We start from the raw sequence: 17,622 nt of genomic DNA, 5'->3' as shown, positions 1-17,622 counted from the left end.
AGTTGATGATGCCCTGGAAGAAATGAAAAAAGGCACAGATACGGCGAAGTCTATGGGAGCCTTACAGTCGCACCCTCCCAGGCACTCCTTTCGCCGCTCTTCCTTTCGAAGCACCTCCAGAGGCTACTCCTCCGACACCGCTTCTACTTCCTATAAAGCCTCTACCCAATCCACTTTCACAAGGGGTTACCAAAGAGGCGGCTACAGGGGCAACAATAATGAAGGCAGAGGCAAGACTAACACCTCCCGCTCTGCCTCCACCCCTACCCAATGACTTCCCTCCACTCCCCCCAGACCATCCCACTCCGGTCAGGAGCAGACTCCACAATTTCCTTCCTGTCTGGACTACTATCACCTCAGACAAATGGGTAACACAAATAATTCGCTCAGGCTACTGCCTCGAACTAACATCTACCCCCGCAAACATTCCACCCAAACAACGCCCAATGTCACAGGAACGTTTGTCACTACTAAAGCAGGAGGTAATCTCCCTCCTACAAAAGAGTGCGACAGAACTAGTTCCTACCCATCAACAAAATATGGGAGTTTACTCATACCAAAAAGGGACAACACTCTGAGGCCCATCCTAGACCTCAGACCCCTAAATCACTATATACACTCAGACCATTTTCAACATGGTCACACTCCAGCAGGTACTTCCCTTGCTCTCCCAAAACGACTTCCTTGCCACCTTAGACCTCCAGGACACCTATTTCCACATTCCTGTTCACAACGCTCACAGGGAGTTTCTCAGATTTGTAGTGGACGGTCAACACTATCAATTCAAAGTGCTCCCCTTCGGAGTCACCACAGCACCACGGGTGTTTACCAAGTGCCTAGCGGTAGTGGCAGCACACCTGCGAAGACAACACATCCATGTCTTCCCATACCTAGACGATTGACTCATATAAGCCAACTCATACAGCCAGTGTGTACAACACACTCACGCCACTATCCAACTACTTCACGAACTGGGCTTCACAGTAAATCACAGGAAGTCCCATCTGCAACCATCCCACGTAAAACAATACCTCGGTGTCGCCATAGACACCTCCAAAAGCGCTAGACTATCCCAGTCCTGCCAGGATAGCAAGCATTCAGGCTCTCCGCGCCAAATTTCTACCGGAACACTCTTCCAGCTCGAGTGTTCATGCAACTTATAGAATGATGGCCTCTTGCATATTCATAGTATCTCACGCAAGACTCCAGATGCATCCTCTCCAAGAGTGCTTAGTGCGCCAATGGAACCAGACCCAGGGTCAATTGACAGATCTAGTGTTGGTAGACGGTCGTGCTCATCGCTGTCTGCAGTGGTGGACCACCACAAACCTTTCCAAAGGGCGACCATTCCTGGAACCGGTTCCTCAGATAGTATTGACAGCGGACGCATCACTCTCCGGCTGGGTAGCTCACCTACTACATCACACCATGCAGGGCAGGTGGACGCCTCAACAAAAGTTACTCCACATCAACCATTTGGATTTACTAGCCATATTCTTAGCCCTAAAGGCTTTTCAAACGCATATCTCAGGCAAGGCCGTCTTAGTCCGCACCGACAACATGACCGCCATGTACTATATACAAAAATAAGCCGGCAGCTCTCTCAGCTAGCACAGAGCATATGGAGATGGGCCATACCCCAAAAAAAGATTCTCCTAGCCCAACATGTCCCAGGAGTCCAAAACAAATTGGCAGATCTGCTGAGCAGACAAACACAACAGATCCACGAGTGGGAACTCCATCCACAAGTTTTCACCCGTACTTTCAAATGTGGGGGCATCCACAGATAGACCTCTTCGCCACCCATGAAAACGCCAAATGCCCAAGCTTCGCCGCCAGGTATCCACACCCATCGTCCAAAGGCAATGCGATATGGATGAACTGGTCATGCAGATTTGCGTACTCTTTTCCGCCTCTCCGACTCATTCCATTAGTGGTGCACAAACTACAACAACATTCCCTCACTCATCCTAGTAGCTCCAACTTGGGCCAGACAACCGTGGTACACCACACTGCTGGAACTATCTGTAGTACCGCACCAAAGTTACACCTCTCTCCACTCCTCTTAACCCAGAACCATGGAGAGATCAGGCACCCGGACCCAGCTCAGCTCAACATTGAGATCTGGCTCCTGAAATCCTAGAATTCGGTTATCTAAATCTTCCACCTGACTGTATGAACGTCATTAGAGCAGCTAGGCGACCTACCACTAGAGCTTGCTACGCAGCCAAGTGAAAACGTTTTGTGATCTATTGTCACAACAATAACTTCAATCCCCTAGATGTGTCCTTTCAACACATCATAGGCTATTTACTACACCTACAAAGATGCAATCTAGCCTACATGTCTATTAGACTGCACCTTGCAGCCATAGCAGCTTATCTACAAAACAGGCAACATCTATCACTCTTTAGCGAAGGCCTTAAAATAATAATTCCCCCCCAGAGGTGCCACCCTCACCTGTGTGGAACCTAAACAACGTTCTCACCAGACTAATGGGGCCTCCCTTTGAACCTCTACACAAATGTGAACTTCAATTCCTAACATGGAAAACTGCTTTTCTTGTAGCCATCACTTCCCTCAGAAGGGTCAGTGAGATACAAGCACTCACCATTCTATAACCTTCTCTGCAAATGCACCATAACAAGGTTGTTCTCCATACTAATCCAAAATTCCTCCCTAAAGTCATTTCTCCCTTTCACCTAAACCAATCTGTGGAACTATCCGTATTCTTCTCGCAACCACAGACCGTTGCAGAAAGAGCTCTCCATACATTAGATGTCAAACAAGCCTTACTCTACTACATCGAGAGAACACAACCCTTTCGTAAGACCAAACAACTGTTCGTTTCTTTCTCACCACCACATAAAGGCAACCCCATCTCCAAATCTGGGATAGCTAGGTGGATTGTCAAATGCATTCAGATTTGCTACCACAAAGCAAAACGAATGCTATCTGTTCCCCCTAAAGCCCACTCTACAAGTAAGATAGGGGCTTCCATGGCATTCTTAGGGAACATCCCCTTAGATGATATCTGCAAAGCAGCTACATGGTCAACACCTCCCACTTGCACTAAACACTAATGTGTAGAAGTGCAAACCAAGCTACAAGCTAGTGTGGGCCAGGCTGTACTCAAAACATTGTTTCAAACCACTGCAACAGGTACTGGTGGTCGCCGCTAAGGATGGGTACTGCTATATAATCTATGCACAGTGTGTAATCTGCAGCTCGTATGCCTCGAACGGCAAATGCTACTTACCAGTATGCATCTGTTCTTGGCATGTAGAGCTACAGATCTACACACGCCCACCCGCCTCCCCGGCTACCTTTATCTGTTCCGGTTTATCTTATTTAGATACAACACACATGGGCATCTTCACTGTTTATTACTACGCTCCATCATTTCCCTGCTGGCGAAAAACAATCTGAGGATGGAGCCGAAGCCCATGCGCAATACGATCCAAAGGAGGAGTCACATACCTCGTGACTTCCAAAGACTTTCCAAGAGGAAAAACAACTGCAAACATCTGGGCCCAACACCGGATGGCGATCTATGCACATTGTGTAGATCTGCAGCTCTACATGCCAAGAACTGATGCATTCTGGTAAGTAGCATTTGCCTTACTGCCTTCATCCACGGACTCCAGCAAATCACTCAGTAAAAACACATAAGACATCTTCGTTGCTGAGGACTTCAAGAAATGGCTCTGAAAGACTGGTCGTCACTTATTCAGTCTAAGTGACAACTGTTTTTCTATTTCCATAGGTGTTGTTTAGTGGATGCTAATTCGTAATAATCATTGTAATGTCACAGCTCCAATATAGTGAGGATATTAAGTGCAGGTTTTTATACTGGAATCACTGGCTTCTATATAATGTATTTAAATGTCCTAGCTCATGTAAGATGCATTTTCTTATTTAGAAAATCTTCAGTCGTAAAATTCTTTAAATATAAAAAAATAAGTTGCGGTTCTAAAGGTGTGATCAGATTGTGTTTAATTTTAGAGGCTGTTCCCCTGGATGGCGATGATCCTGAACACATACAGTGGATTTTCCAGAAGTCCTTGGAACGTGCTTCTCAGTTTAATATTCGAGGAGTCACATACAGACTTACACAGGGTAAGACCTATATGAGTGTTGTAGTACTATTGTAGCGCACTCCATTCATAAACTCAGAAATTAAACACAGTTGTCTGTCGTAAATCACTTGAAAGTTGACCAGTAAGCAACAAGCATTGGCAAAGCCAATAGAACTTGCCTATGTGAGATTTATTGGCTTTGCTAATGTTTTTTTTTTTTAGCTATGTTGCAAATGGCTGAAAGTAATGTAAAAAAAATTGTATGACACTGCCAGCTTTGTCCGCGTTATGGCGCTTTTTGAAAAAAATTGTTATGCTGCACTGAAGCTAGCATTGCTGTATAATATGGCTAAAAAACATATACAAAACCAAATGGTATCGCATTGGCGAGACCTATTTGCTTTGCCAAATCTTGGTATGGAATGTCATATGGTAAGTATTTATATTGTGTTTACCATGACTGAAGTGCTAATGATAAAGAACCGAGAATGCACTTGCCAAGGCGTTAGTGTTTCCACATTCAAAAGCATTTTAGGACCATACAAAAACTGTGAAAATGTGCTGAATGTAACCGAAGTTGTAGGTGGACAGAAAAGTCCTCTAGGTTACAGCTTTTATTACGGTGATGCTTTTGGCTAAGTGTTACTTTAAGTGCAATGGTTACAAAAGAACCAAAAAGCACTCCTGACTGCTTGCTTAGTTGTAAAATATAGCAATAATCCGTGTCCAATGGGTTTCCTAGAGCTTTTGGCCCCTGTGCCGCTCCACCATTTAAATCATGATCCTAGTGCCTGCAAGGTAACTGTACTTGTGACCACTGTTCCCAGTAGGGTGCGCGCACGCAAATACTTTTCCAAGCGTGCAGTGTCTATTTTGAAGCGCGCACACTGTGAGAGACCGTTCGCGGCGCTGCTTTTAAAAAGCGAGTGGCTCGAAAAACGGTCATTTACCTGTTGAGGGTGGCTGCGGAATAGACTGCTGTGAAGAGGAGAGCTTAAGTTCCCTCTTACACGGCAGCCTGTGGTGGTCATAGGTCACAGCCCAATCTTTAGCAGCAAGTGGCTACGAAGCTTGCTGCATGCCTTTGGTAAAAGAGCGTCCCTGGGGGAAGATTGTGTACATGTTTGAAGGTATTCATGTTAATTGCAGCGCCATGTGAATGCTGCAATTAACATGAATACTTTATTAAATGCTCACAATCTGCCCACAGCCCCGCTCTATTAACAAAAGGCATGCAGCAAGTCCAGAAGCAGGGCGTGTGCTTTCAGAATCACAAATATATATTAGTGATTTTGAAAGCAGACGCCACGCTTCTTGACTTGCTGCATGCATTTTGTTAATAGAGCGCAGCTTCAAAAAAGCACACAATCTGTCTTTAACAGCGCTCTATTCATAAAAGGCATGCAGCAAGTCAAGAAGGACGACCTCTGCTTTAAGAATCACTAATATATATTAGTGATTCTGAAAGCACACGCCCTGTGCACTACATTGCAACAGAAGGACAGCACCTCTGACATGCTCCTCCGTGTCTGTACATTTTTCACACACCATACGTACAAGCTACTTCCATGGTACTGTATATTGGGCATAGTGGTTACAAGGACAGGAGGGGTGAATTTGGTTCCGGTAATGGATCACCGCTTCCTGACGGTTCTTGTTAGCTTTGGACTAAATAGCCCTTGAAATCAAATCCCTAGAAAAACCGACATGTCAAGCGCACAGAGCTAAATTTGACCCCACTTTTATTATGGCTTGCAGGATGGGGTGTTGTGTGACCTGCTCTTTCTGGGGCAAGTCCCATCCCCTGCAGGAACAGGTAACTTGAATATATTGCCACAAAAGGTTGTTCTTCAAGTTGTGCTGCAGAGGACCGGTGAATCAAACACTGCAACAGGGTTGATTTGAAGCAAAGCCTGCAGTAAAAGTAAATATTGGATCACACACTTCTTTTAAGGCTTTGTGAGCAAAGCTGCATTTTCTACTTTAATCCCGGTTTACTTCTTGACAATTCTGTTTAAATAGCTATTTTTCCAAGATTCTAAAAAGGGTATTCAGATGTCTTTCTTTATTTTTCTGCATCTCTCAGATTTATGGTTTGTGTTCAGCTTTACATTCGAATGTATCTAGGGACAGGCAGAATGTCTTTTTGCCTTGCTTTATTTTTAAAAAATGAGCCAAATTAGATTTCCAATTTAAACAAAACAAATTTTGCTTGATACTGGTACAGAATTGCTTTGACGTGCAATTGCCAACATGACACAACCAGTGTACGCCAGTCACAAACAAGAAGGCCTGCTCCCAGGGCTGGCCAGGCCATAGCGAGCAACGTGCGTTTGCCTGGGAGACTGGAAGGGTGGGTACTGGTTTTACAGCAGTGGGGGTCGGTTTTGCAGCGATGGTGCAATATCAGCCCCCAGTAACAAAAGCAGCAGGGCTGGGGACCAGTTTTGTTAAGCAGGAGTGCTTGACACTTGCCCACCCCTTGCCCCCCAGCCGGTCTGACAAAATTGCCTGCGCTGCTTTGGGTTCCCAGTCTGCCCTGCCTGCCCCATAAAGCAGGCCTCCTGCATTCCAGTAGCTAGACCAGTTATCTGCACATCAAGCCGAAACCTCAGTTTAAGAACCCCTGTTGCTGCACCCACACGCACGGTCAAGTTCTTGGCGCACACAGCCTTTGCTGCGGCGCACAGAGACCTTACACTCCTGCATACAGAGGAAAAAAATTAGAGGGAACATTGCTTGTGACTGCCTATTTAGTAGTAAAATATAGCAATAATTGGTGTTCAGTGGGTTTCTTAGACCTTTTGGCCCCTGCGCCACTGCACCTGGCTTCACTGTTCAAATCATCACCCTAGTGCCTGCATGTAGGAAAGTGCCCCTTTTCGACATGCCTGGTATTTGATGTGATTTTGACTGTAAGTGCACTGGGTTCCTGCTAACCAGGTCCCCAGTGCCAGATCTCTTCCCCAAAACTGTACTACTGTTCCCCCAATTGACAAAAACTTTTGCAGGCACTGTAAGTCCCTAGTAATTGGTAGCACTGGTACCTAGGGCCTGAGGTACTAAAGAGAGCCCCTAAGGACTGCAGTACAGATTGTGCTACCCTAAGGGACACCTCACCAAACACATTCATGGCTGCCATTGCAGGCCGCGTGTTTTGGTGCAGACAAAAGTGAAAACACAACATAGCACACATCCTGGTGTGCCATGTCCCCGAGCACTGCATGTGGTATTTGTAAGTCACGCCTACAGCAGGCCGTTACAGCCCTAAGGCAGGGTGCTTAATATTACATGTGAGGGCATACCTGTGAGAAAGTGCCCTCTTTCTTGCATGGTATGCCCCCACTTCTTGCTGAATTGCTGATATTATTGACTGAGTGTGCCCTGGGCTCCTGCTAATCAGGTACCTAGGGCCTATGTTCCTTCCCTAAAACTGCATTGAAGCCTAAACCCAGTTGGCATCTCTGGCCACATGTCAGCCCCTGGTAAATGGTACCACAGGTACCCAGGGCACTGTGACCAGAGAAGGCCTCTAAGGGCTGTAGCACTTATTGTGCCACCCTCAGAGGCCCTGTACCCACCCTCACTGTAGCGGGTCGAAATGAGGAGGCAGGAGACCAGGTCGGCTTAGGTAAGGTTTTATTTTATGAAAGGTACGTCTCCGTTGAGTAGCCAGTCTTTTGCTGAGAGTTGGGGGATAATGGAGTCTTATCCCGGTACTCCGGAGCTACGGCTTCTCTCCACCCCTTTCGCATCCACCTCCGTAGGGACTTGCAGGCACAAGGGTTCTGGAGTATCGTCCGTCAAAGAAAAAGATTCAAAAGACGGTGTAAATGTGGGGAACTAGTAAACATGAGGGAGGGGAGTGAGGGATCACCAGTGGTTACCGCATCTAATCGGGACAGTGAAGTGCATAGGATGGGGTAACCCTTTTGAAACCTGTAGCGAGGTCGCTGCCCTATTCGTCGGGTCTCTCCCTCCGACCAACCCAACCCGCAAACCTCTTGTACCTGAGAGAGCCAAACTCCTGGAGCGTGGCTGGGCGAACTGTGGGGTCGTTGGCCTCCTGGCTTTCGTTGGTCTTTAGGCATCTCGTCTCCGCACCTTCCACTCGGTAGTCTTCTCTCCTCTCCACGCACGTCCTCCTCCAGCTCCTTGTACTCTCTCCCTCCGGTGCTGACACACACCTCCTTTCTGGTTCCCGGCACTCTTGTTGGTCCGGTTGTTGTGACGTTGTGGGCGGTATCCTCGGACTCAAAGGCCCAGTTAAAGGTACCGTACATATTTTCCTCTGTTTCCTCTGGTGTGGGATTCAAGGGACAATCCCACTCGACCTGCTTCAGGGAGATAAGAGGGAAATCGGCAGGTGTCGCATCCCACCAGTCTTTAGTCTGCTTCTTACCCCCTTCCCCCCCCCCCCCACCACCCCCCCCCCCCCGGTGACGTATCCAACCCGTGACACTCACACACTGCCTTTGCAGACAGAGTGCCTTGGTGCAGAACAAACTGAAGAGTCGACATGGCACACAACCCTGTGTGCCATGCCCACAAACCACTGCCTGGCATACATCAGTCACCCCTCTAGCTGGGTGCCCTATGCCAGTGGTGAGGGTACAGGTGCATGAGCCCTGTACCCCTACAGTGCCCAAGTCCATTCTGCTGCCATTAAGTGTATATGGTGCTGGGAAATTGTTGTTACGAACTCCACAACACCATAATGGCTACACTGAAGACTGAGAAGTTTGGTATCAAACTTCTCAGCACATTAAACCTACACTGATGCCAGTGTGGGATTTAATGTAAAATGCACAACAGAGGGCATCTTAGAGATGCCTCCTGAAACTCGACCAACTTCTAGTGACCTGACTGAGTGGCTGCCTAGGCTGCCACCACCAGACATGTTTCTGGACCAGTGGGTCGAGAGCTGCTGCTCTTGGGGGGCCTGAAACAATGCACATCCTGGGACGAGGTGCAAAGCCTCCTCCCACAGGATGGGCAGGGTTCACAAAGAAGCTTCAAAGGCATGCTGCCTTTGTGAGCCTCTCCAGACCATTTTCTGCTTTCAGCAACTGGTCACCACTGGTTCTACCCCCCACTTTGGGTGGGAGAACCGGCGGGAAAAACAAGTGAGGAAGAGGTGTGTGCCCACCTGCCAACTCCACCCCTCAGGCGAGGTGAAGCACATTCTCGAGTCCCCGCCATCTTCAGGATGGGGGAACCCAGCCAACCAGGGACAGGCTCCAGCCCCCCTCCCACTGGAGAGTGGCAGAATAGGGGATGGACCCATTGGTCCCTGCCCTTTACCTACCTGTAACGCCCCTAAATTTAGTATTTAGGGGCACCCTGAACCTTCCTTCCTCAGATCCAGCCTACCTACAAGAAGAAAAGGACAAAAAAACGTGCAGAGCTAACCAGAGGCCGACGCCCACTGACTTGGCCCCAGCCCTACAGGCCTGTAAATCCAACGTCCCAAGGCACCCCTGCACCAGATGCCCCACGGCCTTGTGTGCCCAAACCAACGGTGCCTAACCAACCCTAAACATCCTACCTTACCCCTCGAAGTGGTGGTCGCGCCCAGAAGATCCTCGTCCCCGAGCCTGCAGTGTTTCTTTGTGCCAGAGGTTCTCCATTTGAAAACAGGGCACCCGGCCATCCTAGTGCCGCTGAGGGTGCACCTTTGGTGCTACTTTGGTCCTCAACTTGCCCGTAGCTAAACCCTAGGAGCTTTGACTCCCACAACCCAGTGGCCTGCCTGCTTGCCAGCAGCTACCAACCGGAGTTCCCCTATCCCCCATTGGATAACATTGGGCCTCAACACTCTTCACCTGGCCGCCCTAGTGCAGCTGAGGGTGCAATAACAGTGCATCACTGACCCTGGGAGACCACCGAGTCTAACCCCAGAACCTTAACTCCCACAGCCGTTTACTTACCTATGATCCGTTTACCCGTCTTCCTCCCATAGGATAACATTGACACTTTTTCTCCAAAAAGTTTCGAAGTGTGGAGTTTTGAAACCTAAAAATATTCCTTAAAAATCGCACAAATAACCAAAACGTGTTTTCTCACCTGTTTGCAGGAAATGTCCCAGTGCTGCATCTAGGTATCCAGCACTGATTTGGAAAAGTAACGTGAAAAGTAACTTGCCTGCAATTTACTGTAACAGCCCATTCATTTCAATGTCCTGCTCCAAAAAGTTTTAGTGTGGAGTTGTGAAATCTGAAAATATTCTTTAACCCCTTGCGTGCTCATGACGGAACCACTCATTGCTGATTCCCCGCCTGTGCGGGCGAATTAACGAGTGGGCGGAGTTGTGACGGAACCACTCCGTCATGAGCACAGCTCGTCCGTGACTCATGACGGAGTGGTTCCGTCACCAGCATTGCGGCGCCGCGCTCACCTCGCACCTCCCCAGCGCCGCGGCGGAATTTGCGCCGTGGCGAAGGGGTTAAAAATCATGCGAATAACCAAAATGTAATTACTTACCTGTTTCCAGGAGATGTCCCAGTGCTGAATCTAGGTATCCAGCACTAAGTTAGAAAAGTAACGTAAAAATTAACTTATCTGCAATTTACTGAAAAAGCCTATTCATTTCAATGTACTGTATTTGCTAAGTGTTGGCTACTACTGCTCCCCTGTAAATCAAAGTACAATTCCTATTGCATTTTTCAACTATTCTATATCCAGTAACTTATTACTGAAAAGTATTCAATGCTTACCTGTACCAGGCATGCTTGGTTCTAAAAATAAACAGTATACTTTTATACAAAAACAATTGGCCTAGAGTTCAGTTATTGAGTGTGTGAATTAATTTGCTGACTGAGTGTGTACATTCAATGCTTAACACTGTCCTCTGATACTGCCTTACTGCTCGACCAAGCTACCACAATTAGAGAGTAAGGTTCTATCTAACTTTAACCTCTGGCTACCTCTGGGGACACTTGGACTCTATACACACTATACCTCATTTTGGTGTAGTGTATATATAGAGCCTCTTTCTTACAATACCTTCATGAGCAGATATGCCACCCGTGCTTGTCAGTTCCATTACTACCAGTGCAAATGATTAGGGAAGCCATTTTAAGATGTATGCTGGACACTCGTGAAAACGAGTTCCCCAGCTACATGATGGCTTCACTGAAGATTAGAATCTTTGGAATCAAGCATCTCAAATTAAACCCACACTGATTCCAGTGTTGGATTTTTAATACATACACCCAGAGGGCATCTTAAAGATGCCCCCTGAAAATATATTTCTCATTAAAAAAATTCTGGTACTTTATCAGGTGCAGTATCATTTTGCATGTTTAAATGATGAAAACAGCCTGAAAATCTGCTATGGCATAAGCTAGCAGGGCAAATACATAAGGTGTTGTATTAATCCATAATCTCTAAAAAAAAAAAAAAAAAAAAAGTACTTAAGATTTGTTTAATTTGTATATTTGATTTTTGGAATCCCCTTCACGCTGCTTATGTGTCCTTCTCAGTGCTTCTAGTAAATTGAGCTCTACCGCACATCCTTTAGTTACTTCCCTAACGTTTTTTGGGATAAATTTATATATAGGTCTATATTCTCAAGTGAATATTTTGATTTTTATGTACTGATTTGTAGTCTACAATAGATTTGCCTCAAGTGATAAGTAACACAGGTCTATCAAGTGATGGATGGAAAAATCAAGTAATTTTATGCTTTTGTTACCAGCCTCTTCTTTTTTTTTTTTAACAACCATTTGAATTTCTATTTTGCAATTTGTGTTTTTATTATTCTTTAATTTATTTGCAGGAGTGGTAAAACGAATTATCCCAGCTGTAGCATCAACAAATGCCGTAATAGCAGGTAAGAACCTTCCTATTTGATTAAAGAATTTAACTTTGTGTTTAATTTGAAAACTATCCCTTGTTTTATACAAAAGTGAACAATGGTTTTTAGATTCCTTTTTTTGCCCCAAGTGAATTGTGCTAGTTAGAGTATGTTACAGTAGAACAGTGGAACTGGTAACTTACATCAGTAGAATAAATACAGTGCCCTCTTTTTGAATGAATGGAAACCTAGGAGGCATTTTGATTCATAATTTTTCTCTACAGAAATGCTGGGATGTACATATTTTTAAGCCTAACATTTTTCGGCTAGGTGCTGCAGTGTAGCCTTATGAGCTGTTCCTTAACTGGCTATTCCAGTTGAGAAAAGCTCAGTAAAGGCCTTCCTCTTAACTCTTTGGAGGTGACATATGAATGACTTTAGATGAAATGGCTATTTCCAATTATTTTTTTTCTAAGATTCGTTGAAAAATAAGTGTTCCGGGGTCCCTGCACGTAGACCAGAATATTTGAAGTTTATGATTATCCGTGAGGATCCTACAGTGCAAAGCTGTATGGCACGCAATCTCCTGTGACCTCTCCCCTGTTAGACCTGGCCTCCTGTACGCCTCCATAGATTGCACACAGCCTCTGGCGCCTCCCTCCACCCCCCCCCCCCCCCACTCCATGAACACTGGCCATCTTATGATTGCTTCTCTGCTGCCCTCCTCCTCCCCTGCAGCACTTGTGTCAATCACCCCCATGGCACCCAACACCTGCCTCCGTCTCTTACCCAATAAGATGGTGAGCCGCATGAGGTTTCTGCAATAATTGACAACCCTCCCCTAGACCCATGCATGTCAACATTGGCGCATTGAAATCTGCACACACTCTCCAAATCTTCCACTGCCCATCTTTTTCCTGATGCGAGCTGCAGTTCTGGCTTAATGAGAAGAACCAGCTGTGGAATAGCTTTTTCCTAGTCGCCTGGCACTAACTGGTGACTGGTCACAGGTTATAGGCCAAGATGTTCCCTGATACAGAGGTTCGGTCTCCTCACTAACCTAACCAAGAAGCAGCCAGGGCTACCTGTATGCCTCCTGCTGCCAGCAGGATGGCCCTCCCTGCTAAACTGAGATGTAAAGGACTAAAAAGACACATCTTTTTAATATGTATTTGGAATGATCTTTGTAATTCGCCATCAGATCCCCCTCTTTTTTCCACTTTGTTGCCCTCTAGTTTGACTAAGATCAAATGAAGCTCCTTCCTTTTAGTTTGCACTCTATCCCTGTAGACTGTTCAGAAACTTTTAGCACCCTACTTCTTTCCACCCAAAACGTTTACAACTTCCTTCCCTATCAAATTGCTTTCTTCTATTTTAGTACTTCTTATCTCGATATTAACTCCTCATTGCTTTGAAGCCTCAATTATGCACTTTCTTCATTCATCCTGTGAATGTCTTAACTAGAAGGGTAAACTTTGCAAGCTTTTCTCTCTTAGAATGCTTCTCCCTCACTGTTTTGCTAATTTCTCCTCCTTATTCACAAATCGTAGCTTTTTGTTCTTTGTGCTTTGCGTATGCTGATTCTGAACAGTTAATGATGTAAGTTTATATATTTTGGTTGACATATGGTTTACTGGGTTTTGTGGAAAGGGTTCTGTAGTAGGGGATCTCTGTGTATAGTCATAATCTAGTGAATAGTCCCGCCCATGTGCGTGGGCCCCGGAGCAATAAAAAATAATCTCTTAAGGTGTCAAATCATGCAGACCTGCATCCAACTTTAAGAGAGAATTAAATTTAAAGACAGATAATGCAGCCTATACCCACAGGCTACCCTGTCCAGTACTTCAACTAGAATTCCACCAACATCCACAAACAGCACTGCCTGTCCAGCTTTTCTCCACACAGGAAAAAACCCTGCCTCTACCAGCAAAAGCCTCTGGAATGATAGAGAGGAAGGAATGGACAGACAAGCCCCATAGGCTGCCATTATGTGGCTGAGAACAGGATACTGTGCCTTTAAGAAAACTTTCCAGATTTCCAGAACTTTCCCAGTATCCCAGAATGCACAGCAGGTCCCTTCTACTTTCAGTTCTTTTTTCCGGCTCCTGCTAGCAGGACCCTGGAGCATTGTGCTCTCCCTTTTCAAGGGTTATTTGTTGCTTTTCAAGTGTTAGAAAGTCCTTTTTCCTTCTGGTGTTATCAAAATGACTGGCTTGTTCGACAAGTGTCCTGATTGTGGAAGAAAAAAGGCTAAGTCAGACACACACACAGGGTGTGCATCGTCTGCCTTCCCCAGTCCCACATGCCTGAGGAGTGTGAGATCTGCCGCTCTTTTTCAGCCAGGACCCTGAGAGAGAGGAAGAAGATCAGGCTCCAGGTCCTGGAGGACAGAAGGCTGAAGGCACGAGGTGGGTCTGGAGGGGCTGATTCTGCCCATGCTGAGGCCTCTCCATGGGAGCGTCCCCACTCCCCGTCAAGGGCGTCGACTACGGTCTGTTAGCCATCTTCCCAGGGCTCTGGGGAGAAGCGGCGTTGACGTCGAAGGAGCTGAACAGGCCGCCGTCTACGACATCGGCATCTTCTGCGACGACGCCATCGACGGCAAGATCGGGCCCGGCGTCGGCGCTCGCCGATGAAGGGGGAGCGCCGCTCGCCGTTGGCGAAGAGGGGACGGTCGCCGTCGACGCGATCGACGTCATGGAGATCGACGTCGAGAAGACGCTCGCCGTCGAAGACGCTCGCCGTCGAGAAGACGCTCGCCGTCGAAGACGCTCGCCGTCGAGAAGGTAGACGTCGAGAAGGTCGACGGCACGGAGGTCGACGTCATGGAGGTCGACGTCGAGGCGGCGGTCGCCGTCGAGGAGGCGGCCAACGTCGAGAAGACGCTCAACGTCGAGGCGGTCGACGTCGAGACGGCGCAGCGGGAGCCCTGACGCCAGGAGTAAGAGAGGAACGGAGTTGCCGGGATCGGGGTACTCCGTGGTGTATACACCCACTCGGAACCCTACGCCATCACCACCTCCGCCGCCTCCACCACGGCCGCCGACTCCTCCACCGCCAACGCCACCGCCAATGCCACCACGGCCGGCGTCACCACCTCCACCTCCGCGTCCTATACCACCTTGCACTCCGTTGGGGCCGCCTGCAGTTCCACCGAGGTCGGTCTCCCTGCCCAGGTATCCGACTCCGCCGCAGGGGACACCGAGGCCGCGTCACCCACGGTCGCCGGGCCCGGCTAGACCGTCGGACAGGCCGAAGCCGAGGAGGTCGCGCTCCCGCTCCGTCAGGAGGAGAAGGTCGCGGAGCCATAGGAGGTCGTCGTCGACATCGGGACGGCGCCATAGGAGGCACAGGTCCAGGTCACGCACACGGTCCTCGGCCAGGGACTTCTCGCCGACGCGGTCGGACTCACCGGGGACTAGGGTGTCTCCGGTGGATGATCTGGTCTCCTTCCAGGAGGTGCTGCTGCGGGAGGCAGCCAAGTTGGGCATCTCGGTGACGGTACCGACGCCCACGACGTCCGTGATATTCGGGACTCTACACAAAAAACACCTGTCTCGCCCTCTGCTGCCTCTAGTGCCGGGACTGGTGGAACCTGCGTTGGAGTTGTTCCTCACCCCCGCGGCGACGAAATCCGCTCCCTCACGGCTCATGAAAAAGTATCGGGCCCCGGACTCGGACCCTGCTTTTTTACGGATGGACCCGAAGCCGGACTCTGTCATCGTGACGGCGGCGAGGAAGCAGCATGCGACTGCACCTTCATCGACGGTCCCGCCCGACAAGGAAAGCCGCTGGCTGGACTCGGCGGGCAGGAAGGTGTGTGGGACCGCGTCTACCACCATGAAGGCGGCAAGTGCGGGTGCGCTGTTGGGGCGTTACGACCGGGCCCTGTGGGAGTCCCTCCAACAGTATGCGGACCTGCTGCCCCGGGACCGGAAGGAGGACTTCCTGGAAACGGTGCGAGAGGGCATGCTGGTTTCGAAACCAGGTCATCAGTGCGGCAGCGGATGTCTCCTTGTTGGCGGCGCACTCCTACTGTCATGGTGTCCATCAGAGGCGTCACTCTTGGCTGCGTCTGACGTCGCTCAAGCCAGAGGCTCAGCACAGAGTAGCCAATCTGCCCTTCTTGGGGGAAACCCTGTTTGGAAAACATGCGGATGATGAGATGGCCCGCATGAAGGCGGAGGCGGAGACCCTGACGGCTGTCGGGTTGGAGAAGGCCGAAAAGAAGAAGCGTCCGTTCCAGAGGCGGTTCGGGTCTACGGGCAGAGGGCGTGGGCAGGGTTCGGGACAGCAGCAGTTCCGGAAGCCCTTCCAAAAACGCCAGAGGGGTAGAGGAGGCCAGCCGGCTGCTACCACTACCAAGGGCCCGGCCGGGTCTCGGCCCTGAGCGACTACTTCCCTCTCAACCGTTACCCACTCCAGTGGGGGGAAGCATTCAAATTTTTCCGGCAGAGTGGAGAAAAATTACTCAGGACAAGTGGGTGCTGAATATTGTTTGCAATGGATACAGTCTTCGGTTTATCAGCCCGCCTCCAGCGATTCCGCCGGTAAGCTCTCAGTTTCAGCTGCGAGAGCTCCAGGCGGAGGCAGACATCTTGTTGAGAAAAAAGGCGGTAGAAGAGGTACCTATGTCTCAAAGGGGAAGAGGTCTGTACTCTCGGTTCTTCCTCGGTCGCAAGAAGGACAATAACGAGTTCAGGCCCATTCTGGATTTGCGACAGGCAAACAAATGGATTCGCAGAGAGAAGTTTCGCATGCTATCGTTGCACCAGATTTACCCTCAGCTGCAACGGGGAGACTGGCTCTGTGCCATAGATCTACAGGATGCGTACTTCCATGTGCCCATTGCACGGAAGCACAGGAAGTTCCTGCGATTCCAAGTCGGCGCCAATCACTATCAATACACAGTACTGCCATTCGGGCTAAAGTCTGCGCCCAGGACCTTCTCGAACTGTATGGCGGTGGTGGCGGCACACCTGCGGAGGAACAAGGTGTTTGTCTACCCGTATCTGGACGATTGGCTGATCAAGGCATCATCCTCCTCGGAAGCGCAAGAACACTTCCGGTGGACGTGCGCTCTCTTGCACAAGCTGGGGTTGCACGTCAACATGTCCAAATCGGTTCCGACTCCGGTCCAGTGCATACAGTACCTGGGAGCCTCCATCGATACGCGGTCAGCAAGCGTGTCTCCTTCGGAGGAGAGACGGTTATCACTCCTTCGGAAGGCTCAGGACCTCAGGACTGCTCCATCGACGACAGTGAGGAAGGTGTCTTCGCTGCTGGGATTGATGGCCTCCTGTATCTTCCTCACGCCTCACGCACGGCTACACATGAGACCACTGCAGGAGTGCTTGGAGGATCAGTGGGATCAGAGGACAGGTTCTTGGGACGACAAGATACGGCTGTCTCTACATGCTCTTCAGTCTCTGAAGTGGTGGTGTTCGGCGGAAAACCTCCTCGGGGGGGTTCCCTTCCACAAGGACATTCCCACGAAGAGTGTCGTGACGGATGCGTCTCTCCAACGCTGGGGAGCGCATTCCGGGGACTTGCAGATTCAAGGAACGTGGTCCCCGTTGGAGTCGACGTACCACATCAATTTCCTGGAACTCAGAGCTGTCTTCCTGGCACTGAAGGCCTTCCTTCCGTCCTTCCAGACCAACTCGCTGCTGATACAGACGGACAATACAACCACTATGTATTACCTCAACAAGCAGGGGGTGTCGAGATCGCGCACTCTGTCGC

The 17,622-nt window shown here is 48.9% G+C and overlaps 1 protein-coding gene across 3 annotated transcripts in view; it reads left to right on the top strand.

The window, feature by feature from the left end:
- The window catches only part of UBA3 (ubiquitin like modifier activating enzyme 3), a 304,096-nt gene that overhangs the window by 122,088 nt on the left and 164,386 nt on the right, over nucleotides 1-17,622 (top strand). For all 3 annotated transcript variants that reach the window (XM_085624784.1, XM_085624783.1, XM_085624785.1), the window contains 2 exons: nucleotides 4,006-4,119; nucleotides 11,860-11,913. In XM_085624784.1, the coding sequence (XP_085480910.1) occupies nucleotides 4,006-4,119; nucleotides 11,860-11,913 (168 nt within the window). The remainder of the gene's footprint in view (nucleotides 1-4,005; nucleotides 4,120-11,859; nucleotides 11,914-17,622) is intronic.

Source organism: Triturus cristatus, chromosome 9 (assembly GCF_964204655.1).
Source record: "Triturus cristatus chromosome 9, aTriCri1.1, whole genome shotgun sequence".
Taxonomy (NCBI): Eukaryota; Metazoa; Chordata; class Amphibia; order Caudata; family Salamandridae; genus Triturus; species Triturus cristatus.
Note: the sequence above shows the minus strand (reverse complement) of the source record. Positions and strands in the feature narration are given on the sequence as shown.